At 33.9% G+C, this 17,841-nt stretch overlaps 1 protein-coding gene, 1 long non-coding RNA gene and 1 pseudogene across 4 annotated transcripts; 1 reads left to right on the top strand and 2 right to left on the bottom strand.

Annotated features, from left to right (window-relative positions):
- Window positions 1-750: 750 nt before the first annotated feature.
- On the top strand, window positions 751-3,490 carry LOC125868359 (vetispiradiene synthase 3-like; annotated as a pseudogene).
- Window positions 2,607-4,235, bottom strand: LOC125868369 (uncharacterized). The gene is made up of 2 exons (XR_007446730.1): window positions 4,127-4,235; window positions 2,607-2,784 (listed from the first exon to the last, which is right to left on the bottom strand). It is a non-coding gene; the product is annotated as an uncharacterized LOC125868369 (long non-coding RNA).
- Window positions 4,236-4,591: 356 nt separating this feature from the next.
- On the bottom strand, window positions 4,592-12,527 carry LOC125868198 (uncharacterized). Of its 3 annotated transcripts, none has more exons than XM_049548830.1 (5): window positions 11,495-11,721; window positions 11,332-11,409; window positions 9,548-9,897; window positions 7,491-9,471; window positions 4,592-4,903 (listed from the first exon to the last, which is right to left on the bottom strand). In XM_049548830.1, exons 3-4 carry the CDS (start codon window positions 9,892-9,894, stop codon window positions 7,500-7,502), a joined length of 2,319 nt encoding a protein of 772 aa, XP_049404787.1. In that variant the 5' UTR covers window positions 9,895-9,897; window positions 11,332-11,409; window positions 11,495-11,721; the 3' UTR covers window positions 4,592-4,903; window positions 7,491-7,499. The 3 variants fall into 3 exon arrangements, with proteins under 3 accessions (XP_049404787.1, XP_049404803.1, XP_049404796.1); XM_049548846.1 differs by having other exon boundaries at window positions 11,332-11,400; XM_049548839.1 differs by lacking the exons at window positions 11,332-11,409; window positions 11,495-11,721 and adding an exon at window positions 12,453-12,527.
- Window positions 12,528-17,841: the final 5,314 nt, after the last annotated feature.

Here is a 17,841-nt window from a genome sequence, read left to right as displayed (position 1 = left end):
TAAACTTTCAAAATTTAGCTTCTTCTTTTTTCAAGCGAATTGTGGTTGGCTAGGATCAAACTTGGGACCTTGGAATTGATATCAAGCTGTCAAATCAGTGAACCATCCAGCCATTTTGAGAAAGGATTCCACAAATTTTGATTTAATATATTCTTTAATAATTATACAAAGCCGGATGACCACGGATTCCGGTGACCCAATTTTAATACATAAATTTGCCCTGCACTCAGCACTCCATTGGCGATGTGAATCACTTAATTTTTTTTTAATGTGTTTTTTTCTTGATATTTTAAGTTCCCTTAACTGCATAGTAGACTCTAAAGAAATTTAAGATTCTAAGTTCATCAAAGTAGACCCAGCTACTCCTGTGCATAGCGATATGATGAACACAAATAAAACATAATTGCTTGTAGTTAAAAAAATCCAGAGGATCGGAAACGCCATGCACTGAAGGAAAATCAGAGGACTCAAGGAATATAAAATTAGAAGAAAATGCATACAACACAATATATTAGTAGCAAGGATGATGGGAAAAAAAAATAGTCAAGGATGTCAGCATGCATTCAGTAACAAAGAATTTGGAAAACGTGAAAGACGCCCCTTGTTCATTAGTTGATTTAATTTAAAGTAGAAAAAAAAGGCATGCTGTTCACAAGAATTAAGATGCACAGATCACAGATAGTGCAATTAAATCCAAGAAGATAAAAAAAACACTTTGCCATATTATAATATATATATATCTATAGAGAAGCTAGTGATTAGTTATCAGTATATAGTCAAGTGAGGCAACCGCCAACCGGACTAGTACACTATATTATTAAAAAAATTCAATCGTGAAAGATGGCTGAGATAAAGGCTCTCACCATTCATTCATTCATTATAAATACTCATTTCCTTCTCTTACAATTCCATTACTACTTGTTCAATTTCCCTAACATCTAAGAAACAAAAGAAAGGAAGGGAAAATTGTTCAATGGCCCCAGCTGCTGCTGCAGTAATGAGTAACTATGAAGAGGAGGAAATTGTTCGCCCCATTGCTGACTTCTCTCCAAGTCTTTGGGGTGATTATTTCTATTCTTTCTCAGTCGATAATCAGGTAGTATTAAATGAAGTTCACCTATGATGCCGCTGTTGGAACAGAGTCGTTCTGAATATACTCCCGTTTTCTTTTTAAATACATTTACAGGTTGCAGAAGAGTATGCTCATGAGATCGAAACTTTGAAGGATTATATTGTCAGACGATGCTTATGGAACAACATTGACTGAGAAATTGAATCTGATAGACACTGTTGAGCGCCTTGGCATTGCTTATCATTTCGAGAAACAATTAGACGACATGTTGGATCAAATTTATAAAGCAGATCCCGACTTCGAGGCTCATGATTACAATGATTTGTCTACTTTATCTCTTCAATTTCGACTACTGAGACAACATGGTTACAACATCTCTCCAAGTAATTATATAATACATCTTATCTATCAAGCACTACTATACGAATTGGAGAATTAAGCGCTACTACTTACGCCACTGACAATTAGTAATTAATTTTTTGTTTTCAACTTGAACCAGAACTTTTTAGCAGATTCCAAGATGCAAAGGGAAAATTTAATGAACCCCTTAGCAACGACATCAGGGGTCTTTTGAACTTATACGAAGCTTCACATGTAAGTACTCATGGAGAAGATATTTTACAAGAGGCACTTGTTTNTATATGAATTGGAGAATTAAGCGCTACTACTTACGCCACTGACAATTAGTAATTAATTTTTTGTTTTCAACTTGAACCAGAACTTTTTAGCAGATTCCAAGATGCAAACGGCAAATTCAATTTTGCAATGACATCAAGGGTCTTTTGAACTTATACGAAGCTTCACACGTAAGGACTCATGGAGAAGACATCCTAGAAGAGGCACTTGCTTTCTCTACTGCTCATCTTGAGTCTGCAGCTCCACATTTGGAGTCACCTCTGAATAAGCAAGTAACACATGCCCTTGAGCAATCTCTTCATAAGAGCATTCCAAGAGTCGAGACACGATACTTCATCTCCATATACGAAGAGGAGGAATTCAAGAATGATGTGTTGCTTCGATTTGCAAAACTGGATTTCAACTTACTTCAGATGTTGCACAAACAAGAACTCAGTGAAGTATCAAGGTAATTAACATCAAATATATTAATTGTTTGTTGAAAGTAATTTCTCAAATTGGTACTTATTTTGTAGGTGGTGGAAAGATTTGGATTTTGTGACAACACTTCCATATGCTAGGGATAGAGCAGTCGAGTGCTACTTTTGGACAGTGGGAGTGTATGCTGAACCTCAGTATTCTCAGGCTCGTGTCATGCTTGCTAAGACTATAGCAATGATTTCGATAGTAGATGACACATTTGATGCTTATGGCATCGTAAAAGAACTCGAGGTCTACACCGATGCCATACAGAGGTATGGACTACTTCTGGAACAGTTAATAATTGAAGTATATGGTCCCATAAATGGCAGAAATGACCATATCAAACAACATATATATTTGAAGTTTTGCCTACAATTTGTAATCGGAGACAAGCCTGAACGCCTAAAACTAGACATTTCTCCTTCTTCATCCGATATATGTTCTGTTAAACTGATAAACTTATCAAATTCATTTGCTTTTTCATTTATTAGGTGGGATATTAGCCAAATTGATCGGCTCCCTGATTACATGAAAATCAGTTACAAAGCACTTTTGGATCTCTACAATGATTATGAAACGGAGTTGTCAAAGGATGGCAGGTCCGATGTTGTACACTACGCAAAAGAAAGAGTATGAATCATAACTTGTACCAGTTAATTCAATATTTAATCAGTTTAACCAATTGTGAAGCTTTTTCTCCCAATTTTTGTTTGTAATGAAATTTATTCTTTGAAGAAGTACGGACGTTTGAATTTTTTTTGGTTGTTATCGACAGATGAAAGAAATCGTGAGAAACTATTTTGTGGAAGCAAAATGGTTCATTGAAGGATATATGCCACCTGTTTCTGAGTATCTTAGCAATGCATTAGCTACTAGCACTTATTACTTGCTTACGACAACGTCCTACTTAGGCATGAAGTGTGCTAACAAGGAAGATTTTGAATGGTTGGCCAAGAACCCTAAATTCCTTGAAGCCAATGTGACCTTATGTCGAGTCATTGATGACATAGCCACCTATGAGGCTGAGAAGGGTAGAGGTCAGATTGCCACTGGAATTGAGTGCTACATGAGGGATTATGGCGTGTCAACAGAAGTTGCAATGGACAAATTTCAAGAAATGGCTGAGACAGCATGGAAGGATGTAAATGAAGGAATTCTTCGACCAACTCCTGTCTCTACAAAGATTCTCACTCGTATTCTCAATCTTGCTCGCATTATTGATGTCACTTATAAGCACAATCAAGATGGATACACTCATCCTGAAAAAGTACTAAAACCTCACATTATCGCCTTGTTGGTGGACTCTATTGAAATTTAAATCATCAATTGCTTTGTACATCTGGGAGCACTTGGTTCCCTTCCCCTCAAATAAGTATTTGACTGGTGGCTTGTTCGAATTTCTGTTGCTAGATAGGGCAGGAGCTGCTGGCGATACATGTTATTGTTCAGTCAAGTTACCTCCCTAAATCTTTTTGTATCATTATTGACATTTGAAATACATATCTTGATCTCGAGCTTGAACCTATTAATGTACAATTAGACTGCACAAGTTACCGGCAAAATTTCTAATGGAGGGTTCCAATATATGCTAAGAACATGATTCCACAGAAGAAAATAACAAGATTTACATAAATAATAACATTCTAAACCAATATATGTGTATAATAAGTGGATAAAGCTTGAAAATATTTCCATAAATCAATCAAGTTGGGATGGAAATAAAACTTAAGACCACCATAATCTCAAACATAAAAACATATCATTTTAAGCAATTTACCTTCTTTTGTCGACTTCTAGGACATTATAAAGTCATAGACAGGAAATAAAAGGGAAGAAAAGGAGGAATTGTGGGGAGAGGAGAGCCAGGGAAGAGGCAGTGCATGGAATAGGCAAGTAAAAATTGCACATCTCATGCTCTGTCTCGTCCCCGTCTATCCATACCACACCATATTTTACCTGAATAGAGACTTCATTTACCCATGCTTTTAACATTCCTTCCATCAAGAAAAAAAATAAAGATGAATCGTTTTTTTTTATTTGTCGATGGCCAAATGATTAGTGGAATGGCTGATTTATGTGGATTTAAGCCTAGAAGAAGAAATAGGTATATAGTACAAAGGCTAGTACTACTAAGTACAAAGGAGTACAGCCGACCCTCTCTGTTTTGAAGATTCAATTATCCCTCACTGTACTGCAGATTTCTGTTTGTAGTACAAATTTCCCCAAAAGCTAAAAGCTACTTCTAGATAAAAGATATTGTAGAATAATGTAAACTATAACGATTACAACTCATAGAAAGCAATGTAGAAACAAACAGCCTGGACAGTTCAAGGAAATCTTTCCTTTTTTGGGTGGAAAAAAGTTCAAGAAAATCAACTAGATGGTTAGTTCTGATACCGTGTATTAGTTTGATGTCTGCTATTGAACAAATGGTACCAAAAAGACAATCAGTTGAAGGACTGGTCTTAAGTTTCACAGATCATAAGTTACGGTTTTCATCACTAAAGGTGACAGCCTGAATGCAGAATCCACCACATTTACATAAGAACAGGGGACAGGGAGTCATTCCAGACTAACAGAGAATCAAATATCCTCGTTTATGAATTACTTACATTATCGCCCAACAACTAAATAACTATCCAGAAACTTAAGTTAGAACTCAGCAATACAGATTGGAAGAATGATCAAGAAAAGCAATATTCCTCCCAAAGCTAGACTGCTTTTTTCATTAACCTGAAAGAAGAAAAAAAATATCATAAGAAGATGTCAATTTGCCCCACTCCCAAATTAGACTTTTCAACACAGATATACTATAGATAAGACAAATGAAGAACCACACCTTTACAATCACTACGCATCCAAACAAGTCCAAAATGACATCCCAATACTGGGAGCACAAGGATATACAAGAAAACACATTGGGGTTGCTAAAGCAAGAGAAACAACCAATCTACATGCAATAACATACTCGTTACACAGGGGTTATATTATACCAGGTCTGAAGATATGGTTTAGTTTGACTTTCATATCAAACTTAATAGTGCTAGGAGAAAACACTAAATTGACTGTGGAAGCTAATACAAAATCTGTTTGATAGAGAAAAACATCATATTCAATTATTTCAACTTGTGACTTGATTGAAATATGGAACTTCCTCTCAAAGCTGCGTTGCTAACGAGTCTGTGCGAAAGTCTAGTAGCAAATTTTACAAGATATTTCAAGTGGATGAGATCATTTGAGTGGACTCAGTTGGAGATTAGAAACAACTTATCACTATATGTTGAATGTGGGTCTAACATTTCAAAGCATCCTAAAATGGACAACGATTCAATAAATACGTGATGGATTACTTGGGAGATGGGGTAAATAGTTAATTCTGAACTATCCTAACACGCTGGTACTTTGATAAATTTGAGAACCTTCATTTACGGAAAGCATATTAATGTGTTTTATGTAAGCAAGTCCATAATTATTCACGCTAGCTTATTCAGTTATTGAACAAGAAAGAAGACTTGACAATCTATAACGCCACTCTGAGATCAGCTTCCTAATTAAAGTAGTATTATCTAGTCTCTAGAATCAGTTACCTTACTAAAGGAGGTCATATTCCATCTGAATCTTTTCATTGCCTGTAGATGTCACTATCACCTCAGGCTTTATGGAAGAACTAATAGAACAATTTGAACATGCTGGTGCAGAAAAACTTCAGTAAGATTCTACATTGTTTAGCCTTTTTCTCTTTAAGATATATTGTATGTTGAGTTTCACCTTCGATATTCAAACTAATTTCACTTATAGAGGTTTTTGGTGTTGCCAATACAGTCTTCTATTATGTTGATAATCATTTTCCTTTTTGACAATCAATTTCAATTCATTAGTAGACTGTATAGGAAATACAGGTGTCATAAAAGAAAATACCTTCTTAGTTCCAAGAATTTCAAGATTTTTCTCATCCTAAGAACCCCGAAGGAGTGAATGTCCTGTAGCATTTTCTTATATCTAAGTTCACTGTAATGACCTGATATTTCTTCTTTTTTTATGACCGTTGTGTCGGGGCCAGCTTTCGCGCACCTCGCCTAATTCTACAGGATACCTGCCACCTCCCACCAACAACAGGTATAAGATAACTTTGTCCACCAAGGCTAGGACAGATGGGAAGAATCACCTAGTGTTTTTTTGTCTCCACTGAGTTTGGAATCTGAGACCTCAGGGTTCTCAATCACTTCATTGACCATTAGGCCACACCCTTTGGTGCCTGTAATGACCTAATATTTCCACATGAATTTAAGAGCAATTTCCTTAACTATAAATTTGCTAATTTTAACAGGTTGCATACCAAAGTGGGTAATTTAAAGGATAAATTTGTGGACCCGACTCTCATTACATAAGATGGTGTGCTAGTCAGTTGCACCTTGGTGGAAACTTAAAGTGTAGCTAATAGGCCGAGCCCACTCTTTTCTTGTTGGCATCTAAATAAGGACAAATGTTGGAAGAACTACTATTTCCAACCTAAAGAAAAGAAAGGAACGAGCAGAAGAGTGGTTCGTCAGCGGTGGCTCAGGGGTTAACGGTGAAAGAAATTTGTTAATGAGAAATATAACAAAACTCGGAAGAAATTGGTTTCTGATGAAAATGTATGCATTTGGATAAGGTAAAGAGGGAATTGAGATGCATTGGAGAAAATTTGAGACAATCTGAATGCAAGTAGTGTAAGTGTGTAACTGTTGAAGTGAGGACACAGTACACAAGGATCAGCCTGGTAAAATTTATGGAAGGGCATGATCAGCAAGTAATAAGGATGACCCAGGATCCATAAAGCATTATTGAATTGGATTACAGGATCATATCTACAATCCATGAGATCCAAGATGAAAAATTAGTAAATACTAAAATTTCTCAGTTAATTCATTGTCAATCATAAAGGTCACCCACAAATAACCTTTTCAGGTATATTGACAAGTTAAATACAAGTATATAATGTAATATATAGCAGCGACAAAAGATATATAATGCCGTATATGTGCTAAGTTGTTCAGATTGCAGAGAGAAGAAGATATTTTCTTGGTGAGAAAATGCAATGCCAGAGCTCTATCGTTGGCCTTCCATTCAATTATTTAAGTTATTGTACTAACTTTAGCCATTTTCCAAATCACTACATACTAAATTATCGAACTGAAGCAAAATCTTCACATTGCATCTAAGCAGCTTACACAAATATACATGTTAATAGCAAATAAACAAGCTTGTATACATGTATACGAATAGATAACAGCACCAAAAACCCCAACCGACAAGTAAAAACAAAAAATAAAGTAAATACCTCTAGACCTTAGCTTTCCAGTAACACCTCTTTGCAAGTTGACTTATTGTGGCCTGTACCCTTGCATCTACTACATTGGAGTTGACGCTTAGTTACTTCATGGGAACCCACCTTCTTAGTCGTTGGCCTCCCTGGTGGACGACGGGTGGGAGGAGGGGTTACTGTTACAGCAGCTTGAGAAGCATCCTTTCTCCTGGGCTTTTCTAAGCTTGGAATTGGATGTATTGACTCTGAATATGTTGATCTATAACTATCGGTAGTGAAGTACCTGGCACAATAGTCGTATGGATCACGGCCAAGGCAACCCATGACAGCTATCGCATGGCAACAAGGTAAGCCAGTTAGCCCCCAATCTCTGCAACTACAGTCGCAATTGTCCATGTCAACTACTTCTATGGTATCCCCCTGGACCTCAAATTTGGTACCATTGGGCATCAACACATGAAGAGCACTAAATCTTAGGCTTTCTTTCTCTAGCTTTTCCTCCATAAATGGAGTTAGCCTTGTCACCCACTGATTGGATTCAGTCCGCCGGGTATAAATGAGCTCCATTATCTTACCTCTTATTGCATCAACCATCTGGGTGATTGGCAAGTCATGAGCATCTGATACCCAACCATAGAAAAGCTCTCCAAAGTTTGATGTCATGTGGTTATATCGCATCCCACGGAAGAAAGCATTTGCCCAGCTAATAGGCTCACTCTGCATTACCCAGTGGTAAGCATCTAGTGAAATACTTCTTATGCTTTCAACACACCTCTGGAAACCTTCAGGCTTTGGTGCATAAGCCGCACCGTAAAAATCCTCAACCAAAAGGCGCTTGACTTCATGAGAAAATTGCCCTCTTACATCTCTGATAAGTTGTTCAGAGAGATAGCGTAGACAGTAGCCATGAAAGACATCCTCACCCTGAAATATTTCAGCAATTGACTCTCTAAGCCCCTTCTCTCTATCAGCCACGAAGGTAATACCACGACACATTGACAATGCAGTTCTAAGCTGTAATAGGAACCAATGCCAGTTATCATCAGATTCTGAGTCCACTATGGCAAAAGCAACAGGAAAAACACCATCATTTCCATCAGCAGCTGTTGCTGCTAACAGAGTGCCTTGGTATTTGGACTTTAAAAATATACTATCAAGGAAAAGCAGGGGCCTGCAGCCTTGTTCGAAGCCATAGAGTGAAGCATGAAATGATACAAAGAGCCTGTGAAAGCTTGAGTCATCCTTTGTAGTGAAAGTTGCAAGACTTCCAGGATTTGTCTCCATCACTTTTTCACAAAAAAATGGCAGCTGACTATATGCCTCCTTATATGAACCCTGAAGCTGTTCCTTAGCAATCTCTTTTCCACGCCATGCCTGGAAATAATTTAACTGGATTCCATATTCCTTTTGTATGTCATTGACAATGTCCTTTGGCTTGTAATTCGGGAAAACTTTCAACTTCTCCTTTATAATACTAGCCACCCAACTCCTTGTTGCCTGATAGCCATTAGTAACAACGGCCCCTTCACAGGTATGGGTAGGATTCATTTTTTTAATGCAGATTAATTGGGTGGTTGACAATCTTGATGCATGAATTCTCCATGGACAGCCCTCTGCTTTACATTTTACGGTCACTCGATGACTATCATTCTTCTTATACTTGAAAGCAAATTGATTTGCAATAGCATATTTTCGCAATGTCTCACGAAATTCATGTACACTATTAAACCTTTGGCCCACGCCAGTTATATCATTCTGCCACTGCTGAGCAGCTTTAGCATTCTTCTCATCATAATTAGCAGCAGCAAATGAAATAGGAACAGGCAATTCAGCTCCTATCGTAATTGTGTCATCAATATTATTTGTATCACCTACGACATCAAAATTGGCATCAAGCAAGAGGCCAGACTCATTGGGATCATCCACGATATCCTCTACAACACTCAGGGGAGCTTCAACTGGGACAGCCATTTCTGATAAAGTCGTCCTGCTTGACCTGCAGCACAGTATGTCCTATATAATTTATCCTTTCAAAGGGAGATTTCTACATATTTAGGCAGCAAGGAATCTACCTACTGCCAGGCATGTTTGAGAAATCAGGATCAACAGCTTCTTCAGTCATCACATAGATCTCTGCAGTATCAGAGTCGCCATGGAATTTGATCATGCGCTTAAGGTCTTTGTCATTGGAGATTGTTATAAGTGTCTTCCTATTTCCAGGGAGAAAATATTTAACTGACATAGTAGCAAGGCTGCAGTTAAACATCTCGGCAACCTCCATCTTGAAATCATTGTAGTCCAGTTTTCCATCCACTTCCATAGCATGAGCATCTCCACCTTTATATGAAAGGAAACCATCTCTATCAGTATCAAATTCACCACCTGACTGACATATGGCTATAACTCGCTTCCCAGCCATGACCTATAGCAACATTCACAAAACAAATATAAGATTAAAAACATAATGCAAACATCCAGCCAACGGAGCACTAAGCTCTTGTTTGTCAAATATCTCAGAGGCAACCAAAAAAGATAGTTCATCTCAAAGGAAAAATTAAATTGATGAAAAGCCTTAAACATTCAACAACAAGAAGTTAAAAAAAGGAAGTTCATTCAGATCAACCACAGTCAAAGGCAGAATTTGAGACAGAACCAGCTACCAATCTAAAATTTGTATAACCAAATCAAGGACCATCTATCGAAAATCAAGGACTACTATCTACAAGTGCAAAAATTACAGTATTTATGAAATCGGAGATCACCGACATTTAAGCATCATCATTAGCTTTGAGAGCGCTTTTAGCGCAACAAGATTTCAAATCGAAGATCACCCACATTCATTAGCGGAGGACAGCTTAGACATTTTTGTCTTGTTCAGAGAATGGATCATTGCGGGAAAAAAAATAACGAAGAAGTGACCTACAATGAGATACTAACAGAAGCAACGTGATTGAAATCATGGGACAACAACAATAGCAAATGTCAATTCCAGAGAAGCTTCCTCGCCAGATTATTGCCAAATTAGGGGGGGATTATAGTATATTAGGATGGTAATTTATTACTCCCTCCGTCCCATTTTATGTGGCAACATTTGACCGGGCATGGAGTTTAAGAAATAAATGAAGACTTGGATGACAGAGTATACCCCTAAGATATGTTGTAAGGTGGTTTATTGGAAAATGCCTAGGGTGGATACTTACAAGTGCAATACAGATGGGGCTTCAAAAGGTAATCCTGGACCAAGTTCTTTTGCTTTCTGTATTAGAGATGGTCATGGCAATCTTTTACATGCTGACGGAAAGATGATTGGAGTGTCTAACAATCTAATAGCTGAAATTGTAGCTATGAGACTTGGGCTAGAATATTGTAAGTATCACAATTTATTTCCATTGATAATGGAAACAGATTAACTGGCTGTCAAGAATATGGTAGAAGGGGCGTGGCACATTCCTTGGGAGGTGACAATGGAGATAAGAAGAATACAAGTTCATAAGGAAGGGTTGGAGGTGGCCATTGAGCATACATTGAGAGAAGGAAACAAGCTGGCAGATTTTATGGCTAACATTGTTTTTTCTGTTGCAGGTACAGATAGCATAAGTTATAATGACTTCCAGGCTTTACCTAAAGAAGCTAAGACTATATTAAACATGGACAAAAGGCAAATTCCTAACTTACGAATAAGAAAGCTACAGAATCGAATTTATACACATGATGGATGATACATTATCAGGAAACCTTAGTTTATCCGGCTTAAGTTCATTCAATTGTGGACAATATGACTGGAGAGAGCTAAGCTAAAGTACTGAGATACATGGCAAAAATGGAGATGCGATGATTCACAGAAGTCGAAGATTACCTGAGGCAGATTGATGTAGCTGTTTCCTAAGGATTTTGACACTGGTATTAGCTCCCTGATGAGCTCAACCTGTCAAAGCTAAAGGATACATGATACACAGTTTGTATTAGGTAAATACTGAGAAAAATGCCAGCGATTATATTCAAAAGGGGGAGGCCATCACCTGACTGAAGTTTCGACCAAATGCATTGAGTTGGAGAAGTCTCCGATTGGGATGATTTCATGACGTTAGTGAAACGAGTTAACGTTTGATATGAAATACACCCAAATTTGATGTAGACCGAGTTGTTACTGCTGCTGGAGAAGGTCTCTGAGGCTGGAGCACAGAATGTTGATGCAGATGTCTCTGTTAGGGTTGCAATGGAGACTATGCTTACCCGATTCCCTTTTCCCCTTTCCTAATTTGTTACCTCTTTGTTTCATTTTGTTTCCCTTGGTAGAATAGATTTTGGTCTGGGCTCTTGATTGGGCCTGGTTTTTAGTGTACTGTTTGTTTTTTGTTTTCTTAATAAATGGGCTTGACCCATCCGTTTATTTTTAAAAAAAAGTACTGATGAAGATATGTAATTCAAATATTACACTTCGGAGATCCTACTCTTCATTTTTCTAATTCCTTTTTGTAATGGAGATCATTCGCGAAAATGAATAGACAAATAGTATATATTTAAAAGATGAAAGCCTTCACTGTTGTAGAGTGATTGAAGTAGTTGAGTTTTGATTCTATATAAACATTCATTAATACCTATTAAGCTATTAATGCCAAATGTATAAACATAACTTAAACTTGGCTCTAATGTTCATTTTGACATTTAATTTAGGGTTAGTATGTATCGAACTCTTCAATTCAATAGAAATGTCTTTCTTTTTCATCGAGATGTACAAATCCTATTCCTGGATTAAGTTCGTCCTTGCACCCAAGGCAGGTTCAACCCTAAAGCCTAAGGACCTCAAAATTACACTGAAAGAAGCAAAAAGCCCCAAATTCAGTTCATACACACAACGATATAGAAAAACAAAGGTCAAATTCGAACACATAAACATAACTTGAGATCAAACCAAAAGCAGAGCAGTGGAACACATAGAAAGTAAACCGAAAAGATGAAGGAGATACACACACATACCTGGGAAGAGATAAAACAGAAGTAATGAAGGCGATGTAAAATGTTAATTGTGACAACTGACAAGTACCAATCAATAGCAGAATGAACATCTGCGCTTGGAACTTCTAGCCACTTATACTATGGTTAGTACTTACTTATTAGTTAGTATATAAGTAAATAATTTTGTATTTATTATTATCACTAATTAAAAATTTCTTAATGACAATTTCTAATTAATTATTATGCATATATTTTCAATATTTATAATTATCTAAAATACAACTGATGGCAAGTTAGCAACAAACTATTTGGAAATGTTGATTAAATTTTCGATTTTTCATTAAAAATGTCTATCATAAACAAAATAGTAATTTATTACTATTTTTTGAATTATTATTTAATTATTTTTATAATATTGACTTCTAAAATACATGGTAAGAAAAAAAAATTCCTAAAATATATAGTGAAAGGTAAATTTATCATTATAGATACTAGGAGAATTGATGTAGATTCCTACAATATATTGAAAAGTAAAATTAGAAAAAGACTTTTAAAATAAAATATATAGGAAAAAAGAATTAATATTTATTTGAATGCAATTTTATTTTATTTTATTTTTCTTAATAAGGACACTAATTAATCTTGGATACTAATTGAGTGCATTAATAGTGGAAAAAAACTACTTGAAATAATTTTGTTTCGTGTTAAAATTAAAAGTGAATAAAATATTTAAATAACACCAAGTTATAATATATCTTGCCATAACTCTTTTTAGAATTATTTAATTTTAATTTGTAAAACACAATTTTTCATGTACCTTTCTCATTATATATATGTGTGTGTGTCAATTGTTGAGAAAAAATTTCATGTATTTTTGTTCAAGTTTTATGAAAATTTTGTACTAATTGTGATTTAATCTATTTTTATTTTTTTTGTTTATTTAATTAGATTGCTGATCAAGAGACCTTTAGCTATGTCCATGGCATGTACTATTTGGTATCGTAATCTTATTTTCGAAAGAAAAAAAACAAAGTTAATTCGTTTGCAATATTATTTTATTTATTGTTTGTAATAATATTTTATTTAAAAGATCAAATGAGTACTTTATTTTATCATGAAAAAAATGTATGATTTTTTTTTATTAATCGACACTTGTGAGGTTCATTTTTTATAAACTAGACTTTAATGAAAATTGTTATAAATGTGATGCAAGCACACCATATATGAACTTTTTTTGAGAATTATATGAAAAAACGAGAAAATTAAAATTAATATATTTCGATGCATTGAAACAAGTAACATCTAAAGTGAACTTTGAGAATTATTATCCTGATATTTACAATTTTAAAATTGATTATAGTTTTTTATAAAATAAATAGCAGATAGAGTGGTGATTTGGGTTGAATGCATTATATATAACAAAATAAATAAATAATTAAATAATCAGTTATGGAAAGATGACTATGGAGCATAATAACATACAAACGTGGTTACCTTCCACCATCCAATCACACTATGGCTATTTTTGTACTTTGCGATTGACTTCTCAATTTAATAATGTCATTAATTTATGCCTAATAATATATATATATATATATATATATATTATTGACCAGAGCTATTAAATTGTACTGAACTCACATAATATAGTATCATACTATAGATCTCCCCTATATATCAAATAATAATAGGTATCTTCAAAGTTACTCTCTTGTAACATTATACATTATTGACTTTTTCATATTTTTTTCCCCACTTTCTCGAATGATACAGAAGTAGTTTACTTCCTATATTAAGTGTATTACAATCAAATTCATTCATATAAAATTGTTAAATGAAACTACGATAAAAGAATTTGTTAATTAATAGGAATGAGATACAAAATAGTTTTTATAACTCAATTTTAGTCACTAGCTAGCTCAACTACATTAGTTTCACATTGGTTGAGATCTTTTATATCTTAATGATGAAGAGCTTTTGTGATAGGTCAATAATTATTGAAAAATATTGATAATATCATGAATTTTTCAAAAAAATTGTGACAATAATATAGTAGCAACGAAGATTACATGTGTTTTGAAATCTAGGAAGCATGGCTACGAGAATTATGATGTTGAAGAAAAATGCTTAAATAATTACAAAAGCAATATATAGTTGTCTAATATATTATCAAAAAGTATTATTTTGTAACGGGGAAATTTCACGTATAGTTATTTTAGTATCTTAATTATTACTCCTTAGCTATAGTTTACCTAATTACGCGTTGTTGCTATAGTTTCAATTGCTACATGTATTCCAATTTGTATATTTCACATGTTTTAAATAATTTATATAATTCGGAATTCAATTTTCTTGTTTTTATGAAAATGAGCGGTAATTTCAGTTGGAAAATGGAAACAATCTCATAAATCACGGAATAGCATCTTATTAAAGTTTCATACCATATATGACTTCCTCCATACAATATTTATACAAGCTGATTAGTATCAATTGATTTGCATTATTTTTATATAAATTATTATTGATTGATTATGAATCCATTATTAATTGGAGGTTTGGTCGAATATGTATTCCCTAAATATATTAGATGAGATATATTCCCTTTTTTTTAAAGGGATAAATCCCACTAATTTAGGTCCTAATTACTAAGATTATCGATAGTTTAAAAAAAATTACTTCCTCTGTCATATTTCGTGCTTAGGATACACGAGTTTGAATCCGCGAGATACATGTATCTATCAAATTTTAAAATCGAGATACATATTTTATTATTATCTCTACTTTCAAATGATTACATATATTACCACTTTCAATATTTTGTACCATATATTATTAAAGATACAATCAATACTCATATCCCTTAAAAGTTAAAACTATGATTGATTAATTATCTTTACATTTAAACTCTAAAATTAGTGCTTTAATTAAAAATAAATATATGTATCTCAGAAAGTATGAGTTGGGGTAAAACTCAAACTCTAACTCTTCCTCTTCTCTTGATTAGTCGAAATTTATTGAAAGAAACACTTCATTAAAATGGATGTTCTACAACTTGTCAACACACACATCAAACTTTTAGCCTTTGATTCTCTCACTCTCAAACCAATCCCCCACGAATCCACCAATTTTCCTCATAGACCTCTTGCGCGCAGAGACAATGGGTATCGTTGTAAGTAGAGATATCAAGCCCTATCAAGCCCAATAGATTTATCAAATTCGACATTGACGATGGTACCGTTTGCATACCTTGTATACTATGGACCAACCAAGAAACTTCGCCTAACTTCTCCCGTCGGATCTTGGCGTTGTGAGCAACACCGATGAATCAAAAGGTGAACCAAACACCACCGCGGTGAGATGCCCTGACCAGCTATGAACGTAATCAAAGTCTTGTCATATGTATATGGTCTTCTATCATGTATCTTAATATTATCATATAATTATCCATGTATTTTGAAAATCCTCAATCACTCCTCTAATTAAGGAAATCCGTTACATCCAATTAATTTTTTTAAGGCAAACTTCATAAATCTCACTAGTTTAGGTCCTAATTACTAAGATTTCCGATAGTTTCAAATATTACTTCCTCTATCATATTTCGTGTTTATGATACACGAGTTTGTATCCGCGAGATACACGTATCTACCAATTTTTAAAATTAGATACATATTTTATTTATTTAAATTAGTTGATTGTAACAGATTTCCTTAATTAAAGTTGTGGTCGAAGATTTTCAAAAGACAAATAGGGAATTATGGGCCCATTGAGACGGCGTTGTTCCAGACCCAAACCATCTAGGAGTATTAAAGTTGAGAGAAATATAACGGGGCCATTTTACTGCCATTTACATTGGGCTGAATTTTGAACTCTATGATTGAGTTGAGATGAAAAGACAACTACAACCCCCAATTAAACAAGACAAGTTGCACATTTAGCCGGTCGATAAAAAACAATTATATTCCTTAATTAAATATAAACTATTAATAAAAAAAATAACTATTATTTTGATGAACAACAGTTTTTATTAATTTCTCCATTAATTATTCACAATTCAATCGTTTTGTCTTGTATTTTGCTTTGTCCTATTTATATTAATAATAACTACTCCTAGTAGTATTATATATTTATAATTTCAGTGCTTATTACACTAAAACTTTTTTTTGTACTTTTCATTGTTGAGCATTTTTTTCATCAAACTGGTTTAACAAGTATTAAAATATTTAATACATTAACTTTATATACTATAAGAAAATATTGAAACTCTTTTGAATTAGACATTCTTAATTCTGTTTGCATATGAATTATTTTTTGTCCCCATGTAATTCACGTGTCATTTAAATTTTTTGAATGTACACAAGCCTACCATTCTTGGGATTTGTGTCACCAATATTTATTTTGAAGCGTATCATCAATTCATACATAACAATGCACCATGATTGATCATTTTGTCAACATCTTCGGAGGAAATTTCCAATTGATTTTCTTCAAGCACGCGTGTATAATCAAACAAAAAACTACTCATATTATATTAAGCTCCCTTTATAAAATTTAAATTTAAAAATTTAAGTTTTTAAAATTTGAAGTTGTGTTTAAACATGTTTTGTTTTGTTTAGAAAGTATTTGAAATTTTGGAGTTAGTATTTTAAAAGGTCACTGAACTATGAGAAATTATCTACCAAAATTATTGAACTTTATTTTGTATCAATAAAACCACCCAACTTAAGACTTTTATTTTCAAAAACCATTTAACTATATTTATCATTAAAATAAGTTTAACATGACAAATTAAATTATTTTTTAATTATGAATCCATAAATAAATAAAAATATAGAATCTGTTTTATTTTTACTCGATCTCCCCACAAATTGGATTCATCTAAAGATTAAAAATCATATTCCACTATATGCTCCCGCTTCTTCTATTTCTTTCTTTACTTATAATTAGATGAATCTCACAAATTTGATTAATTAATTTCTCTTTAATAGCTTGTTGTCATTTCCTATGTTGGCGAGAATCGAGAAGTGTTTTAAATGATAAGAAATAAACAACACACCTACTTTGTTTTGAAAAAAGAAAATCATGCCAAATAAGGAGAAAAAACAAACACGACATAAAAATAAATATAAAAATAAAAAATCTATGGTTTTGTTTACTTACGGTCTACGGGGTTTATGATTATATGAAATAAAAATAACTAGATTCTATAGTTTTGTTTGTGGCCTTATAATTAAATATCATAAAAAATAAATGTAGCTAGTTGATTTTTGCAAATAAAAGTTTTAAGCTGAGTGACTTTATTGATACAAAACAAAGTTTAGTGATTTTGACAGATAATTTCTCATATATAGTTCAGCAACAGTTTAAGATATTAACTAGAAATTTTGTGCGTGAGAGTGGAACTTCTTCCAAA

The sequence above is a fragment of the Solanum stenotomum genome, chromosome 1, assembly GCF_019186545.1.
Source record: "Solanum stenotomum isolate F172 chromosome 1, ASM1918654v1, whole genome shotgun sequence".
Lineage (NCBI taxonomy): Eukaryota > Viridiplantae > Streptophyta > Magnoliopsida > Solanales > Solanaceae > Solanum > Solanum stenotomum.
Note: the sequence above shows the minus strand (reverse complement) of the source record. Positions and strands in the feature narration are given on the sequence as shown.

What these genes read in the sequence shown, in the direction of transcription:
- LOC125868198 (XM_049548839.1), bottom strand. Translation starts at nt 9,894, where the DNA reads ATGGCTGGGAAGCGAGTTATAGCCATATGTCAGTCAGGTGGTGAATTT. An exon ending in TCAAACATGCCTGGCAGTAG is followed by an intron (nt 9,472 to 9,547) that starts GTAGATTCCTTG and finishes ACTGTGCTGCAG; the next exon opens with GTCAAGCAGGACGACTTTAT.